This window comes from Sarcophilus harrisii, chromosome X (genome assembly GCF_902635505.1).
Source record: "Sarcophilus harrisii chromosome X, mSarHar1.11, whole genome shotgun sequence".
Taxonomy (NCBI): Eukaryota; Metazoa; Chordata; class Mammalia; order Dasyuromorphia; family Dasyuridae; genus Sarcophilus; species Sarcophilus harrisii.
This window is the reverse complement of record NC_045432.1, coordinates 6,818,648-6,834,395: the sequence shown is the minus strand read 5'-3', so window position 1 is coordinate 6,834,395 and position 15,748 is coordinate 6,818,648. Positions and strand designations below refer to the sequence as shown.

The following is a 15,748-nucleotide window of genomic DNA, read 5'->3' as shown; positions in this document are numbered from 1 at the left end:
CGATCTTCCCAGCTGGGTCCGTGGGTCCGTTCGTGCCCTATGCCAGCCCAGAAGTTGGCTGAGCCCCTTCTAGGATACCAGCCCTTATCCTGGCACGGTCTCATTTGTTTGGGGACACATGTCTACACGAACCCAAGATGGGAATGAAGTGGGTTCAAAAGATAATTTCCAATAATTTCTCTAATGAGAAGCCGTAGCCCATCCAGGTAGCATCAAATAATCGACTGACAAAGGTGCTTCACACAACTCTGTCAACCAAACCCCAAAACCCCGTGAGGAGATGGCTGGGCGCGAATGTTGTTATTTCTAATTTTATAGATGAAAAAACTGAGGCTAAGGTATACGTAGGGGGAGAGTGACATGTCTCTGGTAAAATAGTTGCTATTCACTATTCAGCAAGGATTTATGAAGCCCCCACCATCTAGGGGTTAGCTAGGCATCTGCACAGTACATAGAGTGACGGGCATGCAGTCAGTGAGCCCAGAGTTCAAATCCAGGTTAGACCCTAGCTGTGTGACTCCAAGCCAGTCACTTCACCCTGTTTGCCTCAATTTCCTCAACTATAAAAGAAGTTGGAGAAGGAAATGGCAAAACAAGTATAGTATCTTTGCCAAGACCTCCCCAAACGGGGTCACAAAGAACTATGTATCAAGCAGCGGGCTTACAAAAGTAGAAAGGGAAACTACTACCCTCAAGGAGCTTGCATTCTCCTCAGGGAAAACAAGCGATCACAAAAAAGTAACTGGGAGAGGAGCATTTGAGTTCAACTTGGAAGGAAGCTAATGATACCTTGAGGTGCAGGTGAAAAGGCAGTACACTCGGAAAAGAGGGAAAGCTGGTGCAAATGCCAAGAAGACTGAGGGGACAGAGGTTACCTGGGAGGTCAGTCTGCCTAAAGTCACATGAAAAGTCTAGGCATTTCCAATAAAGCTTGATATGTTGAGCCCAAACTTCAGCAGAACTTAAAACTGCAAGCCATGCATTTGTATATTATTTTATAAAAAGGAGGGAGCCAGTGAAATCTGGATTAAATACTTGGGCTCATTCAGCTTGAGTTTTTCAACTTAGTAGTTAAAAATGGCAAATTCATATGGCTATAAAATGATTTTTAAATGCTTAAGTTTGAGCATCTACTTCTGGGTATGGGCATTTTATTCCTGGCACCACAATGAATGTGTAGTCCATTTAAAAGAGTAACTTTGGTGAGAAAAGTTTCAAAACGCTTTGAAGTAGGACAGTGGGCCCCGTCGGATACATACACAGCATTATTCAAAGACACAATAATGCTAGTGTCTTCTTTGCCAATTTGTAGACTATGAATAATGAAAAATGAATATTTATCCATCAATCAAACAGATATTTTCATTCTGTTGTTGTTTTAGGGGTCCAAAAGCAGGCTATGAAAACGAGAAAGTTTGCACACAAAGTTCTATTAACGCAGTTAAACTTTTTATTATCTAAGTAGCCCACATCATGATTAATTAGCCATTTTAATTAAGGTTAAATTTTATTTAACTTTCTAACTCATTTGTATATAACTGGCTAGATAGGTAGTGGCATTAACATTTAGTAAACTCTTATTTAAAGGTGCTGTCCAGTGTAAAAGGTGTGTGAACTCCTTAACAGACTATTTTTAAGACTAGCATTACAGAGATAATGTGTTTCAAAGGTTATATTTACATTATTTAGTTTTTAAAAAAATAATTTCTTACTTTAATGTGGCATGCAAAATGATATTTTAAGGCTGAATGGCATGGAAACCCTAATTTCCCCATGTTTGAAGCTCATTAATACTGTATTTTAAAAACTACCCAACTGTTCAAATCAGCCAAACCTACTGCAACAAATAAACAGGGGGGAAATCTCTGTATAACAAAGGCCCTGGCCCCAAGTCCAGGAATCGAAGATGGCCGGTGTAATAAAATTGTGAAACAATAAAAGAATCGGGACAATCTTAAGGGTTTGTTGTAAAGAAATGTCCTAAGAAAACAGCTTCTGCAACTCCTTAAATGTTTGGAATCAATTCTTCATAAACAATGTGCATACTTCAGGGAGTTGTGATCAATTAGTGTATGTGGCTGTGCCCTCTAGGAAAAACCTGGGAGCAGTGTAAATCAAATATAATATTCTCTGCCCCGTCTCTGCTCAGCTCACTTACAAATGGATAATGTCCATTTTCCTTCCCCCTTCTCCCCTTAGCCGCTTCTTCCTCCTTCCCCTTCCAGCTTGAAGACTTTACTTGCCATCGAAAGGTTTCTTGAGTTCAAAAACTGTATTTCACACCATTATGATGATCAATAAGAATCTCAAGATCACTGGAATTGTTATTCGGTTTTTATTACACTGGAAAAGACTGCCCTGGTTCTAACCCTATGCTACCCAGAAGGCGATTGTTCATTTCTTCTTCTTTGTGCCCATGGTGAGTTGTAGCATATCTCCTGCCCTTGGAGCTCTACATGAAGTGGCTCTGTGGAAAAAAAAAAGGGGGGAAAGAAGGAGGGGAGAAAGGGAGAGATAGGAGAGAAAAAGAAAGGGAAGTAGGAAGACAGAGAAAGTGACAGGGAGGAGAAGTGGGAAGAGAGAGGACAGAGAGTGGTAGAAGGAAAGAAAGACAAAGGGAGAGGAGAGATAAGGGGACAGAGAGAAAGGCAGGAGGAGAGACAGAAAGAGGAGAGGAAGGAAAGGGAGGGGAAGGGAGGTAAGAGAAAAGAAGGACACAAAGAAAGAAAAAGATAGGGGAGAGAGAAAAAGGACAAAAGAAGAGAGAGAAAAGAGAGATGAGGGTGATGGGGGAGAGAAATGGAGAGGGAGGAGGAAGTAAAGGAGAGAAAAGGAACAAGGAGAGGAGAAAAACAGGAAGAAGGAGGAAAGGAGGGAGAGGAGAGGAAGGGAGAAGGGGGAGGGAGAGAGAAAAATGCAAAAAGTAAATCATTTTGACCCATTTCTTCTAGTTTGAAGTTAACCAATCGCTACCATTTTTTTTCCACAAACTCCAAAATATGTGGTATTTGTTGGCTTCTGGTGTCTCAACAGCTCAGACAAAAATGAAGCCTTAAGATAGAACAGACTGAAGTTGTATCTGGACTGAGAAGATCTGGTCTCCTGGCTAGGCTCTGATACTTAAAATGTGACCTTAAGCAAGTTCGGGTCATTTTCTTGGGACCTCAATTTCCTCTTCAGGAAAATGAGAGCATCAGATTCGATGATTTCAAGAGCCCTTCCAGTTCCAAAACTATGACTGAAAGAAAGGGAAACTTTACATTGAAGAAGGGCCCCCAAAACTCTGAAAATCCTTGAAGGAGAAAATCTCCTTCAACTCTGCCTCAGTGAGGGACCCTGCCCTGAGGGACAAACAGTTTCATCTTTGGTATCTGGGTGGGGTCCGCTCAGTCCTGAAACCCATTGAATTTAATTCAAATTCCAGCTCCAAGCTGAAACCCAGAGAGGAGCCAACTTGGGACTCCACCCATGGGCCCCTTCAGCTTGTAGCCAAAGCCCCCTATTATAAAAGAGCCAAACTAAAACCTTCTCTTTGTAAAGGTTCCAAACATGCCATGCTATGCCAAGGAGCCTCTGTCCACTGGAATACTCTTTCCAGTGCCATACTCTCTTTATCCTCACCTATTCCCTAACCACTTTAGGCCTCTCTGGCAGGATTTCTAACTTTACTTCCAATCCCCATAAGAAATCCTTTTATCAATCTAAGTTTTGGGGTCTGTGAATTCTTTTACAGAGAATCTCTGTGCCACAAGAAGGGAATCCCCCCCAAACTCCCTATCTTTGCACCAAATCCCAAGGGGTTACAGGGGAGCCCAACCTCTCCATTTGGTTCCCTGAACCCCGACCCTGCCACTAGACCTTATCATTTAACTCCCTGTCCACCAGAAACCCAAATTTCATTTTGTTTCCCTAAATCTAAACCTTATCAACATCACTCTAGACGTAACACTGAAGCAAAATCGTGCCAATAATAAAATTATTAAACAAAACAGAAAACGGCTTTAACCAAGCAGCTGAGTACATATAGTACTGGGCTCAGGATCAGGAAGATCTAAAACCACATTTTGTGTCAGATAATTACTAGCTGGGTGACCCTAGACAAGTGATTTAACCTCTCCCAGACTTAGTTTTTTCATCTGCAAAATGGAAAGAGAGGAAGGGAATAAGTATTTACATGGCACCAGGTACTGGGCTTTACCAACTTCATTTTACATTTGTAATTTATCTTACATTCATTCATTTTACATTTACATTTACAAAACTGGGAGAGAGTTGATTATTGCCCCCAAATGGCAGGTGAAGCAGAAGGAGGTGAAGAGATTTGAACACAACATACAACTACAAAGTGTTTACAGCTGGATCTGAACTCGGGTCTTCCTGACTTCAGACTATGCACTCTATTCCCTGTGGGATAACAGCACCTAGCCTAAATACCAGCGATAGTGATTATTACTATTGACATTATCATTATTAAACTGAACAAAGTTCTCAGATCCTTTCCTGCTCTAGTCACTTAGCAGATGTATTATTCCAGGAAATTATGAAATTAGGCATTCCCAGACCTAGTCTTTCCCCAAAGCTCCTCTTTTAGAAAACCTGTGGACAAGACCAGATAAGTCTCTGCAGAGGAGATCTTCAATATTTCCCTTTTAGAGGATTTCTCATAAAGAGGATGAAAATGAAAGAACCAATGAAAGGGTCCAGTAGATGCAGGAAAGAGGAAGAATAGAGGAGAGGGAGCAGACCTTTCTTTCACCAATGTCTTCTTTATAAATGGGGGAATATGAGAAAGACAAGAATAAGTTAAAGAGGAGATGATGGGAAAAAATTAAAAATTAACAATCATAACAATAAACATGAAGAGGATGAGTTCTCTTATAAAATAAAGGAAGGGAGCAGAGTGAAATAGGAAGCAGAATGGATCCTTTACTAGAAGCACACTTGAAACAAAAAGATTCACACAGAATTAAGATGAGGGGCTAAAGAAGAATTGAGTGTGCCTCAGGCAAAATTTTAATTTGGAGAGCAGCAATTATGACCTTAGACAAAGCAGCAGGAAAAAAAGACATTAAAAGACATTAATTAAAGGCACTATAGATAGTAAGTACATCAATACCTTACACACACACACACACACACACACACACACACACACACTCAACAATAAAATCTAAAATATCAAAAAAACCACACCAATAATCAAAAAACAAGTCAAGGACCTGAATAGCTAGGTATGATAAACTTCTGATGATTGCTGAATGGGAACATAAAGAAAACCACATATTTCATGAACTGATGCTGACTGAAGCCAGCAGAAACAAAAAAAAAAATTGTATACAACAAGATTATGTGATGATCAACTCTGACAGACTTGGCTCTTTTCAACAATGAGATGATTGAGACCAATTTCAACAGACTTATGATGGAGAGAGGACTCTGAAGACAATGTGGATCACAACATAGTATTTTCACCTTTTGTGTGTGTGTTTTTTTTCTTTCTCATTTTTCCCCTTTTGGATCTGATTTTTCTTGTGCAGCACAAATGTTTAAATATGTATAGAAGAACTGTACATGTTTAACGAATATGAGATTGCTTGCTGTCTTGGGGAGGAGGGGAGGAGAGGGATTTGGAACACAAGGTTTTGCAGGGGTGAATGTTGAAAACTATCTTGGTATGTATTTTGAAAATAAAAAGCTATTATTAAAAAACTCGGTATAGAGACAGGGACTGAACTTATAGTTTTTTTAAATATGGGTAACCTCCCTCTTAGAAAGTACACAGAGCACTAAAAGGTCAGGTAACTTACGTAGAATATATGAAATAAATTATTAAAAATTGTTTTGCTCAATTGTACACCAATAAAATTGACAACAAATGAACCAGATGAATATTTTAAAAATATAAATCATCTACATTCAATGAACAAAAATAGAGAATTTAAATAACTCAATCTCAGAAAAAACCCCTAAACAATCCATAAGGAGGAAAAATCGATTTACAAATTCTATCAAGCATTCCATGAAAAATATTAATTCCAATATTCTTAATTTGTTGGCCAAAATAGGAAATCTAAACTCCTTCTATGACACATATATAGTCCTGGTACCTAAACCAGCAGGGAAGGAAATCTATAGACCATTATTGCCAATGAATAGCGATATAAAAATATTGAATAAAATACTAGCAAAGAGGCTATAACATATTAAAAAGACTATACATAATAACCACATTGGATTTACACCAGAAATGCAGAGCTGCTTCACTATTGGGAAAACTACTAGATTATGTTAATAAAAACAATACAAGTCATGATACTATTCATAGAGGCTTTTGACAAAATACAATAATTCTTTATCTGAAAAAATATGACTAAATGGATTACTAAGGTTAATTTACTATTTTAATGCTATGCCAAACAGATTATTTAAGGAATACTTTATAAAACTCAATAAAATAAGAAGATTCATTGGGAAATCTAAAGATCTAGAACATTAAGGGAAAAAATGAAAAAAAAGAATAAAAATGAAGAGGAAACAGCACTTTTGGGTTTTTCTTGGCAGAGTATGCATATGTATGTATTTATCTACACACACAAATATGTATCACACATATTTGCTGAGCCAGCATCATCAAAATGAGAACGCTTCCTAAATAAATTTCCTTATTCCATGCCATGGCAATTCAATTATCAAAGAATTACTTGACAGAGGCCTCAAACATGGAGCCCTACAGATTCCAATTTAACTGGGAAATATTTCACAAGGGAAATCAAATATAATAAAATCTATGTAACATTACATTTTAAAACTAAGCCAATATATGGCCTCCATTTCTGTCTGAGTTTGACACAACAAAGCAGTAACAGAATTCATCTGGAAGAACAAAAGGTCAAGAATATCAAATGAAATAAGGAAAAAAATGAAAAGGAAGGGAATTTAGCAGAACCAGATCTCAAACTACACTAGAAAGCTCTAACTGTTAAAAAACAATTTAGAAGGAAATAGAGAGAATGATGGATGAACCAGATTAGGTGCAGAACATAAAATAAACCTAAAGACCTTGGCTCCTGGGAGGGGAGAGGTCTCACTACCTGACAAAATCTTCTACCTCCAGAGCTATATGAAAACATGTTCCAAATCACTAATAACTAGAGAAATACAAATCAACACAACTCTGAGGCCTGTTTCATACCCATCAAATTAGTAAAGATGACAAAAAAGAGAATAACAAATGTGGGAGGGGTTGTGTCCCTATCAGATGGACTAGGACCTGGTCCGGCAGTTCTGGAAAATAATTTGCAGCTGTGTCCTCCCAATGACTAAACTGTGAATACTTTTTGACTCAGTCCTATCACTTCCATTTCTAAACCTCAAAGAAATTTTTATTAAAAATAAGGAAAAGGATCTAATTGTACCAAAAAATATTTCTGGCAGCTCTTTCTGTGGTGGCAAAGAGCAAGAAACTGAGACTCAACAGGTTGAGGTACATGGCTGTGATGGAATACTATTGGGCCATGATAAAGAGGTTTCAGAAAAGCTTGGGAAGATGTTTTTGAACTTATGCAAAATAAAGTGGGAAGAACCAAGAGAACAATTTCTATCATAGCAATAATACTGTAAAGATAATCGACCTTAAAAGACTTAAGGACTCTGATCAATACAATGACTAACCATAATTCCAAACTGATTTGGACAGAAGTGAGCAGAAACAAAAGAATAACTTCTAGAATACCGAAAATATTGTCAAAACTAACGATTATTAAAGACGGACCAACATTATGACTTCCAGAACACTAACAATGAAATATGTTGCCCACCTTCTCCCACAGAAATGAAGGGCTTAAAGAACAGCCATTTGTGGGTGTGGCTAAGGTAGGGATTTGTTTTTCCTGCCTATGCGGATATGCTACAAGATTCTACAGGGCTTTCCATTTTAGTGAACAGAGGGAGGTGGAGAGGAGGAAAAGAAATGCTTTATGACTTTAAAAAATGCCCACCTGAAGGTCCCTGATGTGATGAGAGCAGCTCCGTTTTATACAATGGTGTAATTGGTACCAAAGGCCTAATTAAACATATTAATGAAGATAGCAGAATGAGTGTTCCTTCTTGTCCAAACAGGAGTACATCCCAGAAGCACCATGAACACTGAGAAATCCAACGAAGAAAGGAAGACCTTTCCTTTTCTAAAGGAGAGTGTCTTTTACTATATCTATTGGCTCCAGGTACTCTGTTGATGCTGGGGTCCAACACACAATTTACTTCACAACCTTGGCTCATACACCCCCTCTCCAACCTCCTACATACCTGGGGTCCAGAGACAGGAGCAAAAGGGTTAGTGGTCGTTAGGCCTGGCTGTGCATAAATTAAAGGCTGGGAAGTCACGAGGGGGACAGCTCCCAGTGGTGTCTGTACCTGTGAGTTGAAAAGGACGAAAAGAAGACATGAAACAGTAGGGGGGAAAGGTGAGGTGAACAGTTCTCCCAATAAAATATACAATGTCAAGAAAAACAATAGCACATCTCCCACAAACCACATGCTGTAGACCAAGCTGGGAGACCTATGAAGCAAGCCAAATAGCCCATATTCTAAATTTAAGAAGAAACAAAGAAAAAGAAGGCACCACCAGCTGGTAAAATACACCAGCTTAGAAAAGTCAACTTATGTAGAAAAAGAATCTCAGATGAGATACACCAATGACCCAGTCTTCTTCCCAGTCGCCACTTCTGGCATCGGCTTGGAAGCAAGACCCCTAAATATATCCTGGCTCCAACAGGCAATATCTTGGATGTCTCTGAATCTCACGTTTTCTCATCTCTCAAGTCAGGAGATACTTGCATCACCACCTCGAGGGCAGAGACAGTTTCACTAAGGCAGCTAGCTGGCATGGTAAATGGCATACAGGGCCTGCAATCAGCAAGATTTGGCTTCAAATCTAGCCCCTGATGCTTGTTCGCTGCATAAGTCAGTTTACCACTGTTTGCCTCAGGTTCCCCATCTGTAACGTAAGGATGAAAATAGTACCTCCCTCCCAGGGTCCTTTATAAGGATCAAATGAGATGATAATCATAAGGCACTTTGCAAACCTTCAAATGCTTAATAAAGACTGGCTATCATTAGTATTGTTTTTTTTTATCCCCAATAGGTGGCATACAGCCCAGCCCAGAATGGCTGTTTGCTAAATGCTGATCAAACTGAATCCCAATCTCCTAGGGTTGTTGTAACCATGAAGCCCCAGCTAGAGAAATAGGAGCAAGTTCTCTTGCTCTCACAGGGATCCAGTACTTCTGGGCTGCCATCTTGAATTCTTCCCTTAAGCAATCACCTGGGTAACCCCCCCCCCCCCAATGCGGTTCAGAGTGCAAGATCCCCAAAGTCACAAACAACCAAGAGTGAAAAATCAGGTAAGGAGAAACAAAGACACCAAAGTAGGCCAGAAATCTTTGTAAAAGATGCACCAGATTGGCCAAGTGAACCAAGAGTCATTTTTCTCTTATCTGCACATGGCTTTTCCACATAGTAGCTACTCCCAAGCAAAGGCCCCCCCAGGCAGCTCTGCCCGAGGGTCTTTTCTCATGGCTGGCTTTCTCTGACATCCATCTACTTTGGTGGTTTTCTTGGTGGGCCATAGCTTCTTTACTAATGCTCTTACTGATTTAGTTCGTTACTAACGATGAAAAATGAGACTCTCCACATCTAGTTGTGGTCCTTGAGGGGCAGAAGGGAGCCAAGGTTTGTTCTTTGCCTCTGAGGCCCTGACACTGAACAGAGCCTGCTTTTCCAAGTATCCAACTGAGAGCAGAGGCCACAAAAACAATCAGCCTAAATGGGCTAACCCTTCTATCTCTTTGCGCATGAAAAAAAGAAAGGTTTATTAAATGAACAGATTGTACACAGTCATATTTTGGCATGAAGTGAGAAAATGGAAAGGGATTATTTAGAGGAAAGGTCAACAAGTGTTTAAACTCCTCCTATCTCAGAGGCCGAAACCTCTACCAAGGCCTTCCAAACGTAGTATTCCCCACCATTAGGACTCGGAGGAAGGGACATCCCAGGCCCCTTGATTTTCCAGTGTTGTTGTGACTCCCATCAGTGCCAATAATGGATCTCAGTTCTACTGCTCTCATACTCAGGCTACAGGGCTTCTTACCATGCCATATACAGGTAGCGGATGGGTGGGCATTGGATAGGACATGGGGACAGGCATCTGAAATAATAATAAACAAGATGGTAGTATTATATACAATTCACTCGATTAGCACTAATGAAGTTCCAGGAAATGAAAAATGTATTCTAGAATATTTCTTCTTTTGGGGGGAAAAGGGGGAAGCCTAGAACTGTGATTTCATTAGTGGACAGAACTTGCAGTAGGAAAACAATTTCTACCTTTGCAGTCTGACACCTCATATGCAACTTCTAGACTTAGAGGCCTGATCCTATGCCCATGGCCAGAGTTAGGAATAGAAGGACTCAAGCCCAGACCTTCTTGATTCTCTCAACTACCTGGGTGCCTGCCAATAGAGATCACATTTCTTTTTCTTTTTTTCTTAAGGTACCATTGATTTTGGCTACCAATGAATTAACTGATGCCATAGCATCTTAAATGTCTAATTATATCTTTTTTTAATGTTATGTTAACATATGCTTACATATGTAAGTATATGTTAAATCCAATATATGTATACATATTTCTACAGTTAGAGAGATCACATTTCTACGAAAACTTAAACATCCAGGTTAATAGGAGTCTCTGTTTAGACATCAAGATATTCTGCCACAATTCTACTCCTTGACTCAATTCTGTTTAGGAAAACCAGGCCCAAAGCACTTTCTTCTACGTCAATCATCATTACTTCTGAGAACTGCTCACTCCATTCTGGACTCATTCTAACTGACTAACTGTCTGTGGTTTGCTCCCACTGTTTCAGTTCCATTGTTTAGGCCTAAACTCCTTAAAAAATCTGAACGACCAGACTGCATAATGATCAAGAAATCCATTGAGAAATTATTCCACCCTGAAACTAATCACAAAACTCCACAGGCAATAGAAAGAACTACCAACAAACCCAGCCCCAATGCAGACAAATGTACGAGCGGCCTTCCAGTGACCTGAAAAAGGCCAAAGGCCTAAGCGTGTGTCAAAGGCTACAGGTCTTATGTGTCAGGAACATATCGGGGGAGATAGGGGAGGGCAGAAAAAGCAGAGGCTCCTACCTCTTTTTATAGGGAAACCTCTTTCATCTGGACTTTGCATAAGACATCCTCCATAGCACTAGTGGTAGAGGTATAGCTTCCTGTTTCACTTAATATACATATGTTAATATATATATATATATATATATATATAACATAAAATATATGTGTATATATCCCATGCATATGTATAACCTCAAGTGGGAATTCACAGTAAGATCCTCAGAAGCAACAACAGCTGCCAGAATGACGTGGTTCAATCCGGGAGACAAGGCCCCTCTGGCCTGAGAAGCCACAGAAAAAGCCCCCTGAAGACCCAATGCTGCAAATCTCAAAGATCTAATGGGACCTAAGAGGCCCAAGAGATGAGCTGAGCATCCCAAATAAAAGCATAGCAGGGATGGTAAAACCTGACTCTGGAGTGAGGTGCCAGTTCAGGGCTTATGGGAGTTGTAGACATGAGTGAACTAAAGAAGAAATCACCCATTTAAAAACGATTATAAATCTACAGCCACCCCCCAAAGGAGAGAATAAGGCTATTACAGTTATAAGCAGACTCAAAGTGGAAAAAAACTTTTTCCCACAAGGACTACATGAATACCTAGAAGAAATGAAGCAAGAGATTAAAAACGAAATAAAAGTTCTGGAGAATAAGTAGCTTAGAAGAGAAAGTAGTCGACTTCACACAAGTAACAGACTTCCCCCAAACTATACTAGAGCAATAGAAACTAAGGATTCCATGGGGACAGGAAGACAAAGTAAAACAAAATCAAAAGGTAAGCTGACATCAAAATGCAACTGATGTGGAACACAGGTCAAGGAGAGAGAATTGAAGAATCCTTGGACTTCTTGAAAACCATGATTAAAAGCAAACCTCTTGGACACTGAATTCTAAGAAATAAAAAATGGAAACTGTAGAAAGTAAAGTGAAGCTAGGAAGAATCCACTGACCCCCTCCTGAAAGAAAACACAAAAAGAAAAGTCCTCAAAAAGAATAACATGGCCCAAATTCAAAGCTCCCAAGTCAAAGAAAAAATACTGCAAACATTGAGAAAGAAGCCGTTCAAATACTAAGGAACCACTAGCTGGATCACACAAGCCCTATTAGGTTCTACTGTAAACAAGAGGAGATCTCAGACAAAAGATACGGACTTACAGCTAAGAATAATTTATCTATAAAACTGAATATGATGTGTTGCTATTGACAGGGGAAATGAATCTTTAATAGAACAGAGGACTTTAAATAATTTCTTATGAAAAACCTAGAACTGAGTAGAAACTTTGAAATACAAACCAAAAACTCCAGAAAAATCTAGGAAAGTAAATGTAGTTGAGTGAGTGGAAGGGGCTGTATGATGAGTAGTGTTAATGGGATTGTGGGGCGAAATGTGAAAAGAAGTGTTCAGAACCTTAATGTCTTCAGACAGATTTGAGGAAGTTAAATAAGAAAAACAGGGCATCTGGGAGCAATTGGTTCTGTTCTGATGGTCGGGAGAGGGGGGGAAAGAGAGAAGTGAAAAGAACCAGGAGAATAATATACACAGTAACAGCAAGATTGTGTGATGGAGAACTCTGAATGACTTAGACCTTCTCAGCAATACAATGATCCAAGACAATCCCAAAGGACTAACGACAGAGCAGACCTTCCACCTTCAGGGAAAGAACTGCTATTCTTGGAATACAGACCTAAACATGCTATTTTTCTTTTGCGTCTTCTTGTACAAAGTGACCGCCATGGAAATGCTTTACAGAATTTACACACATAATTCATATCTGACTGCTTACCGTCTCAAGGAGGGGGAAGGGAGAGAGGCACAGAACTTGGAATCCAAAACTTGAAATAAAAATCTAAAAAAATGTCTTTCATGATCTACATATTTTCCCCTGTGTCTTAATGCAGGGGAGGAACGAGTAAAATAAACCGACTCAAAACCAAAACAAGCATGTGTCTGTGTGGGGAGCAGCTATTACCACTTGTGGAACAGAAGCGATGGAGGCAGGATTCCAAGTGGTTGATGTGCTTGTCTTCACCTGCCAGTTTGTTCCACCCGTCATTTTCTTTTCAGGAGGCTGGTTCCACTGGATGTCAGATCTAGAATGAGACATATAAGTCAGCCTTGCCACAGAGTGGCCCTCATCCCAATGACAAGATGAACTGAAAATCCAGTTAGCAGTTAGGCATTGGGGCATGCTAGGCCCTACGTAGGATGCCACATATAGTTAACAAAGAGTATGTACATACATATGTGTGTGCATGTACACACACACACACACACACACACACACACACACATACACACACCCTTCTACTGAAATTTCTCCTCATTTGTCAGGTCTTTTAAAATCCTTTCTCAGCTGCTGGCCCACCTCGCCGCATCAGGATTTGCTGTTTATTCTAGCCTCTGCCTATCAGAATCCTCCTCATCTCCCAAGGCTCAGGAACCACTCTCTTGGCAAGTTTCTCTGATCTGCCTTGTTGGACAGTATTCTGGCCCTTCCCTCGAGGGGTTTTAGAACCCTCAGGCCAGCTCTCTCTTTGGCCGCCGTCATCCCCCCACCATTTATTTACTTCCCAGTTTGCATGTCATATATTCCAACCAAACATAGTACTAGTTCCTCAGGGCCAGGGGCTGCTCAGTCCTTAACGCAGTGGCCACTCTGCTTGACTGAACCCCAGCCTAGCCACGGCCTGGGAAGCCCCCTCCTCAACCCCCCAACATCACCTCTGGGCCAAAGTGCTCCTTGTATCTGGGTTTGTGAAGCCCGTGTTAGGTACGCCATAGCAGTGTATAGGGCCCTCAGAGAGGGGAGACTGTCCTCCTCCTCTGGGCTAGCTCATTCATGGACTTAGCATGGTAGCATAGGGAGCGCATAGAGAGGACAATGGGGGAGGGACTGTGAGGTGGAGGGTGATGGAAGGGGGAAAGCTGGGTTGCCCAAAGCCCATGCAATGATAGGGGTGGTCAGGCCGAGACTGGGCTGAGCAAGAGAGCCAAGTCACAGACTCCCGGACTAGTCGGCTTTAGCCAACTGAGCCAAGAATGAGGTGCCATGGAGTTTGGCTACACGAAGATAGCAAATGATCACAAGAACCCTAGAAGATTATTGTGAAATGATGTTGTTTGGGAACAATGGTAACTAGGCTATGGGTAAATGAATGGTGGAGAGATTGGTAGTGGATGGATGGATGGATGGATGGTGGGTATGTGCATGATGGAGAGTAGATAGATGGTGTGTCAATGGATGGATGGTGAATAGACGGTAGATGGATAGATGGATGGTGGGTGGGTGGATGGATGGTGGGTGGATGGATGGTGGGTAGATGGACGGTGGGTGGATGTTTGGAAAAATTTCACTGGAAGAACACTTGTTTGGGAGGTGGCAGCACTGGGTTCAAGTCCCAGCTAGGCCACAGGCTACCTCTGGGATCTGGAATCCACCTCTTGGTCTTTGTGGGTCTTACACGATGCCCTACCCTATGAGGCCCTTTAAGCTCTAGATTGAAGGTTATTGGATCTTTAAGCGCTCTTTGCCTGTGATAAGTTTGAACCTTTCAGTTGCCCTCCCACAATCCCAACTGCCTGCATCACTCCATTTGTGGAGAGCAGGCAGCCCTGTTCATGGTAATGTCTTAGAACTACGTTGAGGACTTTTAACAAGTCATTCTGGGACTAAACTTTTAACAAGCTTTAAGTTCTTTCATATGGCCTCTTCTCCAATACTGGACTAGTAACAACCCTTAAAAAAAAAAAAAAACAACAACTTACTTTTTGGGGCTCGTTCCAAAGTCGAGATCTGTTTTAACAAAACAAAAGAAAATACATCACTTTTCTTTAAAGTGCAAGAAGGTGCCACAATGGGCAGCCACAGAGCATTAGGAGTGGAAGAGGAAGACCTGAGTTCAAGTCCAGCCTCAGATACTTTTTAGCTGTGTGATCCTGGCCAAGTCACTTCACCTCTGTCTAACTCAGTTTCCTCATCTATAAAAGGAAGATCATAACAACACCTCCTTCCCAGGGTTGTTGCGAGGACCAAATGAGATTGACAAGTGCTTAAGATAGTGCCTGACGCCTCATAGGTGTTATAAAAATGTTTAAATTTAAATGGTGAACTGAGCACTTACTTCCCATAAGGTTGGCGAGGGAGGTGTCCAAGTCGCTCCCGAGGATGGAGCCGCTGTGCTGACTGAGGGCAGCCTCCTTGTGTTCTGGAGCAGTTGATGCTGGTGGGGTGGCACCACTATCTAAGTCCAGACCTGAAAGCAGACAAGAATTGAAGCAGACCTAGCAGGGCTTGTCTGAAGGCAGTGGAGCTGGACTCGGTTCTCTGCTCTGGCTGGGGGAGCCTCAACTTCTCGGCTAGTGGGGGGTAGGTACAGCAATTAGCCTCGCCTGGCAGACATGATTTCCAACCCTTTAAAAACAGGGCCACGAACAGCCGTTTGTTACTAGTTGAAAAGCCAAAGACTTTCTGCGTTTCTGTAGTAAGGGTTTATTTTGCAAGCTAACAATTTTATAGTCCTAAATGGATGATGTCACTTGAGCTTCACAACAACCCT

General features: G+C 40.9%; 1 protein-coding gene across 6 annotated transcripts in view; it reads right to left on the bottom strand.

Moving 5' to 3' along the window:
• Window positions 1-1,430: 1,430 nt before the first annotated feature.
• Window positions 1,431-15,748, bottom strand: part of LOC100918075 (phosphatidylinositol-binding clathrin assembly protein-like) — a 49,687-nt gene continuing 35,369 nt past the window's right edge. For 3 of the 6 annotated variants that reach the window (XM_031944391.1, XM_031944394.1, XM_031944395.1), the window contains 7 exons: window positions 15,314-15,445; window positions 14,958-14,985; window positions 13,162-13,282; window positions 10,148-10,204; window positions 8,305-8,412; window positions 7,998-8,062; window positions 1,431-2,467 (listed from right to left, as the gene is read on the bottom strand). In XM_031944391.1, coding sequence (XP_031800251.1) covers window positions 8,033-8,062; window positions 8,305-8,412; window positions 10,148-10,204; window positions 13,162-13,282; window positions 14,958-14,985; window positions 15,314-15,445 — 476 coding nt within the window. In that variant the 3' untranslated portion in view covers window positions 1,431-2,467; window positions 7,998-8,032. The remainder of the gene's footprint in view (window positions 2,468-7,997; window positions 8,063-8,304; window positions 8,413-10,147; window positions 10,205-13,161; window positions 13,283-14,957; window positions 14,986-15,313; window positions 15,446-15,748) is intronic. The other 3 variants (XM_031944393.1, XM_031944392.1, XM_031944396.1) reach the window with 3 other exon arrangements.